This window comes from Moschus berezovskii, chromosome 26 (assembly GCF_049115385.1).
Source record: "Moschus berezovskii isolate FMDL1 chromosome 26, NW_MosBer_1.0, whole genome shotgun sequence".
Classification (NCBI taxonomy): Eukaryota; Metazoa; Chordata; class Mammalia; order Artiodactyla; family Moschidae; genus Moschus; species Moschus berezovskii.
The window spans coordinates 9,825,314-9,843,458 of NC_142485.1; the positions used below are offsets into that span (position 1 = coordinate 9,825,314).

The following is an 18,145-nucleotide window of genomic DNA, read 5'->3' on the forward strand; positions in this document are numbered from 1 at the left end:
TTTATCATTTAAAAGGGTTTTCATTAACCTCCTTACCCCCACAAATGTCCTATGCAGCAGATGTCTTTTCCCCAGTTTTAAGGTTTGGGAACTGGGGCTCAGAGAGGTCAAGTCATTTTTTATCAGTTACATGATTTAAAAAAAAAAAAATTAGAGTGTAGTTGATTTGCAATGCTGTGTTAGTTTCAGGTATACAGCAAAGTGAATCAGTTAATACATATATCAACTCTTTTTATGTTCTGTTCCCATATAGGCCCTTACCGATTGTTGAGTACAGTTCCCTATGCCATACAGTAGCTCCTTATTAGTTACATATTTTATATATTATTTTGTTGTTCAGTCTCTAAGCCCCGCCCAATCTTTGCAAACCCATGAACTGAAGCATGCCAGGCTCTGTCCTCCACTATCTCCTGATAATTTGCTCAAATTCATATCCATTGAGTCAGTGATGCTATCGAGCCATCTCATCCTCTGCCACCCCTTTCCTTTGCCTTCAATCTTTGCTAGCATCAGAGTCTTTTCCAATAAGTCAGCTCCTTTCATCAAGTGGCCAAAGTTTTGGAGCTTCAGCTTCAGCATCAGTGCTTCCAAGGAATATTCAGGGTTGATTTCCTTCAGGATTGACTGGTTTGATTTCCTTGTAGTCCAAGGGATTCTCAAGAGTCTTCTCCAGCACCACAATGCAGAAGCATCAGTTTTTCGGTGCTCAGCCTTCTTTATGGCCAACTCTCACATCTGTGCATGACTACTGGAAAAAGCATAGCTTTGACTATATGCACCTTTGTTCGCAAAGTTATGACTCTGCTTTTTAACACACTGCCTAGGTTTGTCATAGCTTTCCTTTCAAGAAACATGTTTGTTTTAATATCATGGCTGCAGACATCATCTGCAGTGATTCGGGGGTCCCAGAAAAATAACACGTGTCACTGCTTATATTTTTCCCGCTTCTATTTGCCATGAAGTAATGAGACTAGATGCCATGATCTTAGTTGTTGTTTTTTTTTAAGGTTGAGTTTCAAGCCAGCTTTTTTACTTTCTTCTTTCACCCTCACCAAGAGGCTCTTTAGTTCTTCTTTACGTTCTGCCATTAGAGTAGTATATCTACATATTTGAGTTTGTTGATATTTCTCCCAGCAATGTTGATTCCAGCTTGTGATTCATCCAGTCCAGCATATTGCATGATGTACTCTGCACCAAAGTTTAAAAAGCAGGGTGACAATATACAGCCTGTCTTCCTCTTTTTCCAATTGTGAACCAGTCAGTTATTCCATGTCCGGTTCTAACTATTGGTTCTTGACCAATGTACAGCAGTTTCTTAGGAGACAGGTAAGGTGGTCTGGTACTCTCAGCTCTTTAAGAATTTTCCACAGTTTGTTGTAATGCACACATTAAAGGCTTTCGAATAGTCAATGAAGCTGAAGTAGATGTTTTTCTGAAACTCCCTTGCTTTCTCCATGATCCAACAAATGTTGACAATCGGATCTCTTGCTTCTCTGACTTTTCTAAACCCAGCTGGTACATCTAGAAGTTCTCAGTTCACGTACTACTGAAGCCTAGCTTGAAGGATTTTGAGCAGAACCTTGCTAGCATGTGAAATGAGTGCAACTGTGCAGTAGTTTGAACATTCCTTGACATTGCCCTTTTTGAGATAGGAATGAAAGCTGACCTTTTCCAGTCCTGTGGCCACTGATGAGTTTTCCAGATTTGTTGACATATAGTCCTGTGTCTACATCAATGCCAATCTTCTATCCTTCCTTCTCCTTTACCACCTGGTAACAAAAAGTTTGTTTTCTACATCTGTAACTCTATTTCTGTTTTGTAGATAAGTTCGTTTGTGCATTGTGTTTTTAGATTCCACATATAAGTGGTATTATATGATATTTGTCTTTCTCTGTTAGACTTACTTCACTCAGTACGACAATTTCTAGATCCATCTATGTTGCTGCAAATGCCTTTGTTTTCTCTCTAAATAATATTCCATTGTATACATGTACCACATCACTATCCCACTTATCTGTTGATGGACATTTAGGTTGTTTCCAATCCCTGACTATTGTAAATAGTGTTTCTATGAACACTAGGGTGCATGTATCCACTCCAACACATGTCCAGAAGTGGGATTGCTGGATCATATGATAGCTCTATTTTTAGTTTTTTTTATGAAACCTCCATAGTATTCTCCCTAGTGGCTGTACCAGTTTCCATTCCCATCAGCGGTGTAGGAGGGTTCTCGTCTCTCCACATCCTTCCAGCATTTATTATTTATAGATTGCTTTATGATAGCCATTCTGACCAGTGTGAGATCACACTTCATTGTAGTTTGATTTGCATTTCTCTAATAATTATCGATGGTGAGCATTTTCTTCATGTGCTTTTTAGTCATCTGTATGTCTTCTTTGGAGAAATGTCTATTTAGATCTTCTGTTTAGAGTCATTTAGAGTGAGGGATCAGGGTGAATATTTAGATCTTCTATTTAGAGTCATTTAGAGTGAGGGGTCGGGGTGAATATTTCTCCTAGGATGGCCTCTAATTTTGGCTGCTTTGTCTCCGCATTGTTGAGTTTCCTGATCACCAACACTGTAGGCCTCCTGTTTGTAGTGTGTGTTTTGCTTTGTCTTGGTCCAGACCTAAGTGCCCTGGAGGGGTGCTCGCAGAGTCCCCCAGAGGCTCTCCGTGAGCCCGTGCTGGCTTGCTTGATCCTCTTCTTCAGCCTGGCTGTACATTTCTAAGCTAGAGTTTGGCTCCATTGGAAATGTCCTGACAGTTTCAGTAGTGAATTTGGGCATCTGCTGAAAGATTTGGCTGTCTCTGTAGCTGATGCTGATTAGCAAATAAACTCTGAGTGTGAAGGGAAAATAAATTGAAAAGGAAAGGAAAAAGTATTGAAGCCTCTCTATCTATGGATTTGTCATTTTGGAGTTTGTGATCATTAAGATGGGGCTGACAGAGAACTGCTGAGCTTGGAACTGGGTGACTTAAAGGGCTGCCCTTATCTGCACTGCCGTGACCTTGGCCCAGCCACAGGATTCCAGCATGACAGAGGTGAAAGGGCCTAGAGAACCAGTCTGTCCAGAGTCACTGAGAAAGCTGAGGCTTGGGGAAAGGAAGCTATATTTGCAGTGTAGATATTGAATGCTAACTCCAGACCCAGATCTTAATTTCATGTCTTTTTGGAGGTCACTAGTTCCATCATGCCGTGGTTTGGTGTTTTGATAAGAATATGAGAATTGCCCAGTAACTTCTCATAAAAATTGCACTGTTATGCTGTCCCGGCAGCAGGCTTGGGTACCAGAGTCCTCTGTGATTCCATGTTGTCTCCATCAGCATCCTTCATCCCGGCAGCTCCCCTCCTGCAAGCTGGCTACGCACCATCGCACCGTCCTTCCCAGGTACCTGCCCAGCAACATGCCTCACAAGGCCTTGCTTCTCAATTATTTAATTTTGTTTTTTGGGAGCTTTTTGTTTGTTGATTTATTTTATTTGGGGCGTAGTTTCTTGACAATGTTGTGTCAGCTTCTGCTGTACACCAAAATGAATCAGCTGTATGTGCACATATAGCCCCTCTCTCTCAGACCCACTGAGGAAATGAACCTTAAGTTTTACTCAGTTTTAATGATTTTACATTTGAATACTGCATGTTTATAGTGGGTACCATGGTGGACAGCATGGTCTAGATCATTAAGCTTTTTGCTGTTGTTTTTGTTGCGGGAGAGGATGTTGAGAACCCATGAAATATTTGCATTCCTCCTATCCCCAGTATCTTTTATATATATATATACATATATAATTCAATCACTTTTCTGTACACCAGAAGTTAACACAACATTGCTAACCAATTATACTCCAATATAAAATAAAACATTAAAAAAAGAAAATAAACTTTTGCAGAAGACAAAAATAGTGATATAAACTAAACAATGTTCAGTTCAGTTGCTCAGTCATGTGCGACTCTTTGTGACCCCGACTGCAGTACACCAGGCCTCCCTTTCCATGACCAGTGCCTAGAGTTTACTCAAACCTATGTCCATTGAGTTGGTGATGCCATCCAACCATCTTATCCTCTGTCGTGCTTTTCTCATCCCGCCTTCAATCTTTCCCAACATCAGGGTCTTTTCAAATGAGTCAGCTCTTTGCATCACATGGCCAAAGTATTGACCTGGCAGCTTCAGCATCAGTCCTTCCAAAGAACATTCAGGAGTGATTTCCTTTAGGATAGATGACTTAGTTCTCCTTGCTGTCCAAGGGACTCTCAAGAGTCTTCTCCAACAGCACAGTTCAAAGCATCAATTCTGTGGTGCTCAGCTTTCTTTATAGTCCAACTCTCACATCCATTCATGACCACTGGAAAAACCATACGTATGACTAGATGGACCTTTGTTGGCAAAGGAATGTCTCTGAATTTTAATATGCTGTCTAGGTTGGTCCAAACTTTTCTTCCAAGGAGCAAGCGTCTTTTAATTTCATGGCTGCAGTCACCATCTGCGTGATTGTGGTACCGAAAAACATAAAGTCTACCCCCAGTATCTTTATGTCATACTCCATGGTTTCCCATGACCTTTCACTGTTCTAGAAACACACAGAACCAGAGCCGCCCTTGGCTTCTATTGTAGAAAGCATATTTCTCTTCAACACTCTGTCTGCTCCTGTCTGTTACGTAAGATACAGTTATTGACTTAGCTTAAAGCAGGGGCTCATGTGGCAGAGTAAGTAATATTAACAGTGAGACCTTAGTGACCATGAGAAGACATTCACTTATTGCTCCATGTGCACGAGGTACACAATCCTTCCACGTGTTAAATCATTTAGTCTTTTTTATTGAACTATTTTTTAAAATTGGTACATTTTTTTTTCATTTTTAGGCTACACCACACAGCATGTGGGAATCTTAGTTCCCCAGCCAGGGATCGAACCTATATCCCCTGCATTGGAAGCATGGCATCTTAACCACTGAACCACCAGGGAATTCCCATCTCATTTAATCTTGAAGCAGCCCCACGAGCTATTATGCTATTATGATTATTATGTCGTTCCCATCTTATGGATCAGGAAACAGAGGTAAAGGCCATGGGTGTCATGAGCGTCAGGTCTGGGGTGTGAGGTCCAGCATGTGATGGCAGAGCGGTCTCTCTCATAACCACAGAGCTGCGTCGACCTTATGCACCACTGCAGAGAAGCTGCCAGCCCACCCTCTGTCCCTGCCTGGGCCCACCCCACATGGAGATGGGGCTGGGCTCTGCCCACTTAACCAGAAGCAGAGCTGGATCAGTTTGCTGCTGTAGCACTGCAGTATGCTTCTGGCACTGGTTGCCTGGAGTCTGCAAAGCCTTCAGGAGGTGAGGATGTAATCTCCCATCAGATCACCCTTCCTGCGGACCCCAACTGCCAGATTGGCGATCCCCAGGCTACCTGCGCTTCTGACCAGGTGTCTACAACTTCCAGGGCCCCTACCACTCCCTCAGGTTAGGCAGTTCACTAGAAGGAACTGCAGATCTCAAGATAACACTAGACTTTACAATTAAAGTTTAATTATAAAGCCGGGGTCCCCAGCCTCCAAGATCTAATGGCTGATCATCTGAAGTGGAGCTGATGTGATAATACTAGAAATAAAGTGCACAATAAATGTAATGCCCTTGAATTATCCTGAAACCCTCCCCCTCCCCCCTGGTCCATGGGAAAATTGTCTTCCATCAAACCAGTCCCTAATGCCAAAGAGTTTGGGGACCTTTGTAAAGCATAGAAATCAGGACCAGAAAAGATGCACCCGGTGAAGTCTGTGTGCTCCCGGGTGCAGCGCTCTTGCGCCCCCTCGTTGTGGAATCAGGGGGCACCACCCACCGTCCTGGCACTCTGATGTATTCACCAACAAGGAAACTTAGTTTCAGTGTCCAGAGTTTTTATCCGGGCTTCGCTTTTTTTCAGTGTGATGGACTGAATCATCTGCCACATCACTGACCTCAGTCTCCTCCCTCCCCCTGGGGTCAGAATAATAGCATTTGGCTGAAAGCCCCAACTCTCTGATCTCCTGGCTAGTCGATCTGGCATGGCCAACCCCCACCCTAGAATTATCCTGGGACTCACCAGGCATCACCTTGTTAGCATACACTGTCAGAAAGCGAAAGTCGCTCAGTTGTGTCTGGCTCTTTGCCACCCCATGGAATTCTCCAGGCCATGGAATTCTCCAGGCCAGAATACTGGAGCTACCCAAGCTGTTCCCTTCTTCAACACTATCAGAGCCTGTCATGAATAACAAAGATACTCCTATCAGTTGGGAAATTCTAAGGGCTCAGGACCTCCACCCAAGAATCTGGGACACGAAATCTGCTAAATTTTTTATTATATAGCAGCTACATCCGAAGTGTCTCTTTCAGCTGACTAAGATCAAGGATAAGGATCTTTGAATTTCTAGATTTTAGTGGTTACTGGGCGCATTTATACATGTTACCTCATTTTTTCTTATCTATTAGTGATTTTTTTGGCAGATGCATGCATTGAGTCTAAACAAAATTAAAAATGCGGTCCATGAATATCCAAGTAGTAGCAATTGGTGTTGGAGTTTAAAGACCAAGTTTCCTAACTTTAAATCAGAAGTCCCTTGCCTCTGTAAGAAGAGGAGTAGAAGAAGATAAGAACAGAGATAAGATGCTTTGAATTCTTAATTGTGCCTCTTATCGAAAAATGCAGCATGGAAGAGGGCTTGACCAAGGTGGGTCAGGAAATGGGGAATCTGAGAGTCAGGCTCCATCCCTCGGAGACAATTGATTCTCTGGTTTTTCTTCCCGGGTTTATTTGGAGAAGCTGCTGCATCATTAAGGCCTGTGTCAGGCCTTACCCCAAGCACTGAAAATTTAGAAACAGAGTCCTGGGCTTCTTTGCAGGGTGGGCAGAAAGTGTATGAAAGTTGGCCATAGGATGTAGTTAGGAAAACAGTAGCAGAGGGACTTCCCTGGTGGTCCAGTGGTTAGGAATCTGCCTTGCAATACAAAGGACATGGGTTCAATCCCTGGTTGGGGGACTAAGAGCCCATGTGCTGCAACTACTGAAGCCTGGGCGCCACAGCTAGAGAGTCCGTGCGGAGCCATGAAAGACCCCCTTTGATGCGATGAAGATCCCGCGTGCTGCAACTGAGACTCAAGGCAGCCAAATAAATAAGTCAGCTGGTTAACTACTTTATTCCATCTGCAACCTTAGTTTAAAAATAAAAAAGAGGAACACGCTTAGGATGGGCAGCTAATCAGGAGGGGACTGGGAAGAGGGAGTCAGCAAAGATCTCCTGAGGGCGCTAATGTAGGAGCTGGGGCTTAGAAACAGAGATTTACAAAGCCTACAGTGTATCCGGAAATGGTACTGGAATCTCTTGCTTCAAACTGGGAGGCGGATGGGTCCTGGTGATGCCCTGAACCTAAAGCTTTGCAGGATCCTTGCTCTGTTAGCATCTGCCTCAGCTATAGCTGGACCCCAGCATCAGAGGAATGGGGACCTCAGGAATGCTGAGGGTATATGGGGGTGCTTCAGGGTCCATGGAGCTTCTTATCTGTACTATGAGGACTTTGGACTTCCCTGGGGTCTCTTCTGCCTCTAACATCTTGTGATCTTGATGAAAAATGTTTTGTAAAGCAAATGAATAAAGTAAACAAGATTATAAAGAGAATATTTGCCTTCTTAAGGGAATAAATTGTTCTCAAACACATCAGGAGCCTTCATTTGCATATAAACAATGCAAATTCTGTATAAGCAGAGGAGGCTTGTTTTCTTAGGTGTTTTGGTAAGTTAATTACAGATCGGTCTTTTCAATTTTGTTACTCTAAGTATATTAGGAAGTGGAAGAGCTGCATTCATTTTAAATACTGTTTACTTCAGAACAGTCACAGTTCCTTGAATGTTCAGACTATCTGCATGTTCTCTGAATTAGCCTGAATCTTTGTAAGTTATTTCTGTATTTAATGGATTATAAAATATATGAGATTTGCTTTTCTAAGAAGGTTTGTAGAAGTTCCCCTTGCATAGCCCAGCTGAACCCCATCCACTCTCAGTCATCGTGGGTTGGCTCAGGACACCCAACAGAGTTCATGCAACCTGTTAGGATTCAAAGCCCTATCTGTTCTTTTACCTTCCAGTGTCTTGTGGTCTTTCTGTATCTTTGTCCCCTTATAACTCTGAGTGCCCCTGTATCAATCAGACTACATAGACTTCCACTAATAATAACACTTTGCAAATATTTTATGTGTTTAGACAAGTTTTTGAGGATCATGGAGGTAGCATCATGCACGGAACAGTGCTGTCTTCCTGGTCCTACTCTGTCTGCCTCGTCTCTTTCTCCTTCCCCCCTTATGTTCTTTCTCTCCTCCCCTTTCCCCCACCCCTCTTATTCCCTCCATTCACCCCTCGCAGAAGCAAAGCACACTGCACCCCTTGCCTTAGGTGTAGCAGTTTACCAATCACTTTCTGTAGCTTGGACATTTTCTTGGGGTTCTAGTCTCTGCTCCTGAGAGGCAGCTCAGAAGTTTCCAAATCCATTTATTTTGTTACATCTTGTCAGGGTTTTTTTTCCTGAAAGGATATCTGAGCAAATATGCTTCTACTATGCGGGATGAGAGCACGTGATGTGGATGAGCTCCCTGGAGGAAGAAAGACACTGTAGCAGCACGTGGGAACCTGGCAGGTTCGGAGGCCTCAGGCAGGTCTCTGCGGTCAGGGTTTCGTGGGATCATGAAGGTGACCGACAAAAAGATGGAGATGCAGGAGAAGGCGGTGGTGGCATCACAGAGGACTTTTGTGATTGTATTTTCTTCTGGTAGGTGACAGGAACCTAGGGTTAGTACGCTTGCAGTGTGAGGAGACAGCAGGGTGTTTGCAAAACTTACCAGACCGAAGGTGGTGCAGTGTCAAGGTCTGAAAATAGGGCAGGGGCAGGGGACGCAGAGCAAATAACCCTTGGGAGAGCGAAACGAAGCCAGGCAGGTTTACGGTTGGTTGGTTATGGGGTGAGGGAGGGAAAGAAACAGGTCAGGAAAAACTCTTGAATTTCTGCTCTGGATTCAAGTTAGAAAGTGTAGGGAAAGAAAGACTAGAGGTTGGTGATGTTCGATTATGGAAATATAATTCAGTTTGGTTTATCGTTGTCACTGTCTAATACCTTGGGCAAAGACAGCAAGCCCTAAAAGGCACAGGCAGTGGGTTGAATAAGCTCAAAGTCAATGACTGTCCGGAAACGTGTCTGTGGAAGATTTTGGAACATAACTCCTCATCTGATGGATCCTGGGCATATAATTTCAGATAAGACACAGCTTAGAGCTTCATGGTTCATGTCACTGCAAACTGCTGCCTGGCTGTCAGAAACTGGGCTTAATCAGAGCGGATGTTCTGTTTTGCTTTTTGATTGGTTTATCAAACAGTGTAAATTCAGCCTGGGGGTAATGATTCATTTCATTTCCCCTTACTCAGCACTTTAAACACACTTGGTCTGAACACTTTCTCTACTTCTCTCTCTCACCTTGATAATATCTAAGAAAACTGTGTACATTTCTGGTCATTTTCAATGGTGAGAACAGTTTAGTTTCAGCATTTAAGACTCCTTTTCAGGTATTAAGTCTTTATCAGACAGCATTACACTTCTGTCTCACAGCCCATTCAGAGCATCCTTACTTTCCGAACCTGTTAGGTCAGATGGGTGAACGGGGTGATTAGTGCAAAGAAAAGCTTTTTACCAACTGGTCCTGCACATGTGACTCTTCTTTGGCTGGGACTTTGAAATCTAAGACCTGTTTTTAAGGCCATCCCATCTCTTTTTAAGACTTCCCTGGTGGCTCAGACAGCAAAGAATCCACCTGCAATAGGAGACTTGAGTTTGATCCCTGGGTCAGGAAGATCCCTTGGAGAAGGGAATGGCAACCCACTCCAGTATTCTGGCCCAGAGAATCCCATGGACAGAGGAGCCTGGTGGGCTATGGTCCATGGGGTCGCACAGAGCTGGTCACGAGTGACTAAGCATGCACGTACACATCCCATTTCGGGGCAGGAACTCCAACAGGACTGGGGATCATGGAAGCCGTACTGTGTACTGATGTGGAAACTTCTCTTGAAAATCAGAGATACCCATCTCAAATTGTTCTAAGCTTTTCTCAGTGCATTCTAAAATCCCAAGAAAAGTCCCAGTAACCTTTAATTACAGGGTCTTATTTTTTAGATAATGAAAGAAAAGATCACATTGCCATCATTTTTACCATGATATAAGCTGAAAATAAAGTGAGTTCTGTTTGATTGGTATGAATACAATGCAACTGAAATTGTCTCTTCAAACAGAATCACATTGAAGCCTGAAAACAAAGACCAGCCCTCCCCACAAATGGACGCTATGCACCGAATTCTTTTTTCCCCTACGCCTTTCTTCAATTTTCTATTTAAGGAAATTTCTGAAAATACATGAATTATGCAGCTTATCTCTCAGATGAGAAAGAATTTTCTTCTTGGATTGGATGGCTGCATATTTATTAATAGCAGTAAAATTTTCCATGTTCTTTTGTATCAGATGGGATGCTGACTAAACTATGAAGGAGGCTTTCCAGCAATAATAACAGTAACGGCTGAATAATTATAAAAGCTGTATGGAATTGAAAGGCATTTTAATTTGTCATTACTTCTGTGTTTAGGAAGGATCTGAATAATTATTCTGCCTATAAAAAAGAAGAGTGTACTATTTTTCCTCATTATGGGATTATGTTCTTAGTATAATACTTTTACTATAAGTTTAAAAAAAAAAATGAAAAACCAGAACCTCTCTTGTGGTTTTTTCTAAATGATGTGATCATGATTAAAATCTGATCAGCTGGGAATATATTTGGTCTTCTTACTATTATGTGGACACACTGCACTTCAAACTCATTTTCATTTGAAAAGTGTTCATCTTTGCAGTTTTGAAAAATGCGATTATACTTGTTTGCTTAGTGAGAACTTCCAACCTCTATGTCACATTAATTCAGGAAGATGACAAGGACTGTAGAATTTCCTTAGGTCGTGACCGGATGGTAGCAGATGCTGAATGTGAGATTCTAAAACAGGCTCTTTCTTTTTATAACAACTATAAAAAGCATCTGTGGTTACCAGGGTCATTCCAAGGCAAAATTTCAAAGCTATTTTTACCGCCCCCCGCTCCCCCAAATGCAAGAAGTCTCCATTTTCTTTTGGTCTGCATTATCCCAACAGCATTTAATTCTTATTCAGATCCTCAGAATACTCTATGACAGCACTGTTTTTGGAAAATAAAATTTCAAGATATGCTATGTGCTTCTAGGTGAGTGAAAGAATTTTCCTTTGTGGTGTGTGTGTTTTCATTTATCAGATTTCCGCTAAGATATTTAGATCTCAGTGTTGAATGGGAAAATCTATGCAGTGATTCTAACCTACTCTAGCACATTGTCACCCTCCCTCCCATAATATAGAGATTGTTAAAAGATACAACTCGGCAGGCTGATTGCAGACAGAAGAAACCTTCCTTAGTGTGAGAAAAATCCCTTTCACATCTTGTCAACAAGCTCTTTCACCTTTGATTTTGATTTCCCAGGATTCAGCTCCCACCCTTGACAGCTGATGACTGTTCTGGTAACTTAGCCAAGTTTAGCCTCAGTGCTCTCACCTTTAAAATGGGGAAAAATGACATTCATATTAAAGGTGGTTGAGGGGATTAAATTATAATGTAAAATTAGTGCGGGACTTCCCTGATGGACCAGGGGTTAAGACTCTGGGCTTCTACAGTAGGTGATGTGGGTTCCACCCCTAGCTCCAGAAGTTCCACATGCTGCTCCCACAATGCAGCTAATAATAATAATAATAAATGTGGAAATTTTGTCACGTGGTAGGAATGTAATATATGGAGGCATCTTTCTACCACAAAGAACAAACACTAAAAACCTGTTTAAAAATTTATCTATTTGCTTTCAATCAATACTTTTTGATAGTAAGACCAGAAACAATGTTTTCCTATTTAACTGAAAATTCTGAATGAACTGAGAAGAGGACTTTAATTCTTTGAAATTTACCTGCTATAAAATTATTCTTTCCTCGCAAAAGAAAGGCTTTGCAATGAGTGAAACCTGAATTTTGCAGATGGGTATTTGCAATACGCCATACATAACATTTAACTTATTATTTTCATTTTCACAAGAACTTTCAGAATGAATTTGGTGTCTGGATTGCCAATGTAGAAATAGAGATTTTCTTGTGCATACACAGAGGTGACATTGGTAATTGAATTAAGATATACACAGCTTATTGAAAACTTAAACAATTCATCCTATCAATTCATCCTCACTTTAATTTGATGGCTAAACTCTTGAGAGTCCCTTGGACTGCAAGGAGATCCAGGCAGTCCATCCTAAAGGAGATCAGTCCGGGGTGTTCATTGGAAGGACTGATGCTAAAGCTGAAGCTCCAATACTTTGGCCACCTCATGCGAAGAGTTAACTCATTGGAAAAGACTCTGATGCTGGGAGGGATTGGGGGCGGGAGGAGACGGGGACGACCGAGAATGAGATGGCTGGATGGCATCACCGACTTGATGGACATGAGTTTGGGTGAACTCCGGGAGTTGGTGATGGACAGGGAGGCCTGGTGTGCTGCGATTCATGGGGTCTCAAAGAGTTGGACACGACTGAGTGACTGAACTGAACTGAACTGAAAGTGGTATGGGGGATGGGAAGAGCTTGAGAGAGAGGGTAGGTGGGGAGAAGATTGAAATATGTAATTATGAAAGAAGATAAAACTGTGTTTCCTTCTGTCTTACAGCCTGAAGAATAAGTAGTAAGAACATCAATCAAGAGATAAGAAAAAAAAAGTCAGGATTTTCTGCCTTGGAGAAATGCTTACCAACCACCAGAGGAAGATATGTTCACGAATAATGAACATTTCTCATGAGGATTCAGATTAACATAGGACTAATCTTAGTTTCGGGGAATGAATGAGCTTCCTTTCTTTCTTTCTTTTTTTTTTTTAATTTTGTGTTAAGCGATGATATGTGGATGGATTTTGGAAAAATTCTTTCCTGATAATATATTTAGCACATGTTCTACATCATAATCCTATAGCAAACAGCAGGAGCATCATTCAAACTTAAAGACAGTGGGGGAAAAACATCTCAGTTTCCAATTTATTCTCAGATTTCTTCACCACGTAATTATTCTGTTCACTCCTTGCTGGTGGAAATGCAAACCACGTCTATCAAGAAATAAACTTTATTTTTTCATTGTGTTGAACACCATTGGTGGCAACGTGCACAGAACCTGACCACTATTAGTAGAAGATCCATAAAGGACACAAATTCTCATTTCGCCTTCAAAAATGCGAGGCAGCTTCGCCATGCGATCAAGAGTAAGGAGGGTAAATCAAGGAGGAATCCTCCTTTTTTTTTTTCCTGATCATTCAAAGAACAGTTTCTCAAGGTTAAGCCAAGTCCTCTTTTGCAAGCTGCCAAAATAATAGCTTAGGAAAAGAATTAGTTTGCCTGCATGATGATCCTCTTAGGCAAAAATGTCTTAATAGCAGCTGACCTCGATGAAACGTTTTCCCAAAGGCATTCACCAAAAGAACGATCAGCCCCAGAATGAGGGGGAAACAAAAGGATGTTTTCTTATGAAGTTGGGCTGAATTGTGGACTTTCGGGTAGGGTACGGAGGATTTGGAAAGAAAGGAGGGAATTCCGCACAAATGACTGCCTTGGACATTGAGGTCACCCGTTCCTGTGTTTGGTACTCAAGTCCTTTTGCCGAGCCGAGATTCAGCCACTCTGGAGAGAATGCCACCGGCCCGTATGGCAGACTGGAAAACCATTCATCTCTGATGGGGGATGTCTCTAGGTTGAAATCTTCTCCATGGCAACTGGATGTGTGGTCCTGCAGGCTCACTGCAACGCTGGGCATTTACACGCTAGTCGGAATGCTTCTTAGAGCCCTGACTGGGGTTGCCCTTTGTACACTGTGACCACAGTGGGTTGGTCTTCCCATGTCAGGGTTTCTGGGTATCTGTGATTTTTCCACAGAGACCTAAGGTGGTTACAACTCGGCGAGCAATAAATGAAATGACTTAGGGACGCACAGTGTCTTTACGGAGGTGTTTGCACTCTGGCCCTGTTCTCTTGAGACGGGTCCACTCAGGAGAGATAGGCTTGTCAGTTTCTGTGGCCTCAGAGAGAGCCAGCCCCGCCAGTCACCCCAACCACGGTCTGTCCTGTGGGAAGGAAGGAGGCTTTGATAGGAAGAATCTATTTTTCTGTTTTCGAAAGCACACAACAGAGCTACAAACTTCCCATGATGACTTTTCTTTGAATGTGTAAAATAAAGCTTTCTTTGTCAAGTCTGCTGTAAAATAAGCACTAAGTAAAAAAAAAAGAAAAAAAGATCTTTGTTTCTGTTTGTTTAGAGTGTTTTTTTTTTAAATTATTGTTGTTAATAACAATATAGACACACCGATGAATGTAAATCTCTTTTGCTTTTCAGAGAGGCTGTGCCATACCCTTTATAGATAATCAGATTATTTTAGAAATCCTTATCTAGATACCACCCCTCTTTGGTAATCTGTCAAGTCCAATTAAACACCTTATCAGAGGTCTTACGGTTTGTTTTCAACTTTCTTTATTTCTGTCCTTGCAAATAAATGGAATGATCATTCCTGTGTACCATGGAGGTGACATATGCTGTGATGGATGTGGTTTCTATTTAGGAAAGTGTTGAATGGGAGCGTCTCAGCTAGGGAAGCTAGAAGCTTATTGTTTTTGTCCCTTATTGGGTGGGAATGGTTCTTTTTGTTTAATTAGGTAGTTTCTTACCTTCCAGTTTCATGAGGAATGATGGGATTGAGATGGAAGGGAAGAATTTCAGATAGCCATACAAATTCTGGTGGAGAGGATGAGCCCCTGCTGACCTACTGCTCTGGAAGGACCATCTGATTACAGGGGAGATTCCAAGAGAGATTCCAGGAGAGAGAAGAGTCCAAAAATTTCCCTTAAAATCTCCATTCAGGGAACCAGGGGAGAACCCTATCTCTTTGAAAGAGTGAGAGTATCCAAATCGTCAGTATTCAAAGTACTGGCACTAATCCAGAATACTTGTAGCAGTATCAACTAGACCAACCAATTGCTGCCCATTTGAAGTTGACCCCCACGAAGGAAAAACGATTTGGAGTTAACACAAAAGCCTCGGTGTTCAGTCGCATCTGACATTTTGTGGCCCCATGGACTGCAGCCCTCCAGGCTTTTCTGTCCATAGGGATTCTCCAGGCAAGAATACTGGAGTGGGTTGCCATGCCCTCCTCCAGGGGATCTTCCAGACCCAGCATTCGAACCTGTATCTCCTACATTGGCAGGCAGATTCTTTACCACTGAGCCACTGGGGAAGCCCCAACACACAAGGCTAATGGTGTGCTTATATTAGAGGAATATTTTTATATTTAAAAGGATACTCACTAAGTAGCTGAAATAGTCTATGGTGTCTCAGAGAGAGGAAATCTACAGTACTGGGCATGCAATGAACTTAATTGGCAAAGGGTTTTTCTTCTTTAGGTGCAGAGGAAAACTTCAGGCTGGCTTCTGGGCCATTGGCCACAAATGCCATGGGAATGAGACTCAAGTTAAGGAGCTTTCATTATACATAGTCTTCCCAGCCCGGCACACTCATAAATATGATCTGCCAAATAGAGAGGACTACAGGGATCCCTCTGGCTGATAAAAGTAGTAATAAAACTTATCTGTAGTTGCTTGACTACAAAAACCAATAGAATTTGTTTTCCTTTTACCTTTTAGGGGACATATAAACATACATGGTGTCTATAGGAGCCTTTTTACCTTTCTGGGGCTTCACTCACATCTCAGTTGGTAAAGAATCTGCCTGCAGTGCAGGAGACCTCAATTTGATTCCTGGGTTCGGGACAATCCTTTGCAGAAGGGATAGGCTACCCATTCCAGTATTCTTGGTCTTCCCTGGGGGCTCAGCTGGTAAAGAATCTGCCTGCAATGTGGGAGACCTGGGTTCGACACCTGGGTTGGGAAGATCCCCTGGAGAAGGGAAAGGCTACCCACTCCAGTATTCTGGCCTGGAGAATTCCATGGACTGTATAGTCTGTGGGGTCACAAAGAGTCGGACACGGCTGAGAAATTTTGACTTCACTTCACTTCTACCTTTCTATTGACGCGAGGTTATTAGAGCCATCAGACCAGGAAGAGAAGAACACGTGATAGATTTTCTTACTTCCACTGGGAAATTTGAGTCCTGGGGTAGGTGGGAGGCAGGGAGGGTGTCACACACCTCTTCTAAGGCTGGCCTTTGAGTGGGGAGTTTCTGACAGGTCACATGAACACAGAATATTGGAACTCTAACAAGAAAACCTTTCCAAACTTTCAGGGGGAGCTTCCCTGGTGGCTCAGTGGTAAATAATCCATTTGTCAATGCAGGGGATATGGGTTCAGTCCCTGGGTTGGGAAGATCCCCTGGGGAAGGGAATGGCAACCCACTCTAGTATTCTTGCCTGGGAAACCCCATGGACAGAGGAGCCTGACGGGCTACAGTCCATCAGGTCGCCAAGAGTCAGACATGACTTAGTGACTAAACAGCAACAAGACGGTCAGATAATAAAATCACTACTGTTTCTGTGTTCCATCCAAGCTATATAATCTTTGTTTGATCAGCTCTTACAAAGAACTGATGACTGTTCTTTCGTGACCAGAATAAGAAGGTTCCTATCAGCATACTATTTTGGGGATGGAATTTTTTTTTCTTCTCTGGCTTCTTACCTAATATATTCATCCTAAAGTCATGCTGAACTACCTCGTAGATCTGTGGTGTGGATTAGCTAATTAATACATGTCAAGTGCTCACAAAGACAAATCTCTGGGTTAAATGCTCTCTGAGCGTTCTACTTTAAGATATGCATGTCTGAACTATGTGGTTATTTTATTATTATCTTCATGTTGATAAATTTGACTTGAAATTTCATGTACAAATATTTTAATGTGAAATGAAATTCTGAGAGTCTCAGCATATGGACTAAGGCTGTGTGCTAAGTCACTTCAGTCCTGTCTGACTCTTTGTGACCCCATGGACTGTAGCCCACAGGATTCTCCAGGCAAGAATACTAGAGTGGGTTGCCATTCCCTTCTCCAGGAGATCTTCCCACCCAGGGATCAAACCTGAATCTCTTAAATCTCCTGCATTGGCAGGTAGGTTCTTTACCACTAGCGCCACATGGGAAGCCCATGGACTCAGGGTATCTAACTCAAATCTGTCAAATGTAGTTCATATGGAAACACAAAGCACCTAGAAGCAAACACAAAATGCTTCCTTAAGCAGATTTTAAAGCAGGTGTTCTCCAAGGTAGGAAGGAGGGGAGGTCAACACTGATTGTAAAGAGTATATTAAGTCATTTTGCATTATAACAGATTTTTTTTCTTTTCTGTTTTGGCCTTGCTGCACTGCATGTGGTATCTTAGTTCCTTGACCAGAGATAGAACCCATGCCCCCTGTAGTGGAAGCCCAGAGTCTTAACCACTGGACCACCAGGGAAGTCCCTGTGTTAAAATAGTTTAAATGCTTGGAGAAGGAAATGGCAACCCACTCACTCCAGTATTCTTGCCTGGGAAACCTCATGGACAGAGGAACCTGGTGGGCTACAGTCCATGTGGTCACTAAGAGTCGGACACAACTTGGTGACTAAACCACACTTTTAAAAAATTTTAATTTATATGACATCTTCTTAAATTTCATTTTTTTTGTTTTGTTGCTAATGAAATAAAATTGATTTTTATATAATGAAAAAACATGCCCAAAATACCCAGTGATTTATATTTAAAAATTAATTAGCATAAGGTGAAGGTTATGCCTACATAATATAACCCTGATTCCTCCCCATGCTGAGTTAAAGAGGGAAGAGTCATGGCCGGTCCATATACCTCTGAACGTCTGCAAGAAAGTCTGGGCAGGGGAGTGTCTGCCTTGGCTTCTCTTTTTCTAGAAAAATGGTGCACATTGGTTGTTTTTTTCTTAAAAAAGGATATAGCCTAAGAGAAAGGAAAGGAATTAAAACCAAACAGCATCTCAGTAATGCCATTTGAAGGCTCTATGGCAACTAGTTAAAAAGAAATTTTCCTGCTGGGTCTACTCAGCTGCC

At 42.3% G+C, this 18,145-nt stretch overlaps 1 protein-coding gene across 1 annotated transcript in view; it reads left to right on the top strand.

The window, feature by feature from the left end:
* The window catches only part of ZMAT4 (zinc finger matrin-type 4), a 371,285-nt gene extending 356,788 nt beyond the window's left edge, over window positions 1–14,497 (top strand). The window contains exon 7 of the mRNA XM_055416278.2: window positions 12,779–14,497. Within this exon, the coding sequence (XP_055272253.1) occupies window positions 12,779–12,794 (16 nt within the window). The 3' untranslated portion in view covers window positions 12,795–14,497. The remainder of the gene's footprint in view (window positions 1–12,778) is intronic.
* Window positions 14,498–18,145: the final 3,648 nt, after the last annotated feature.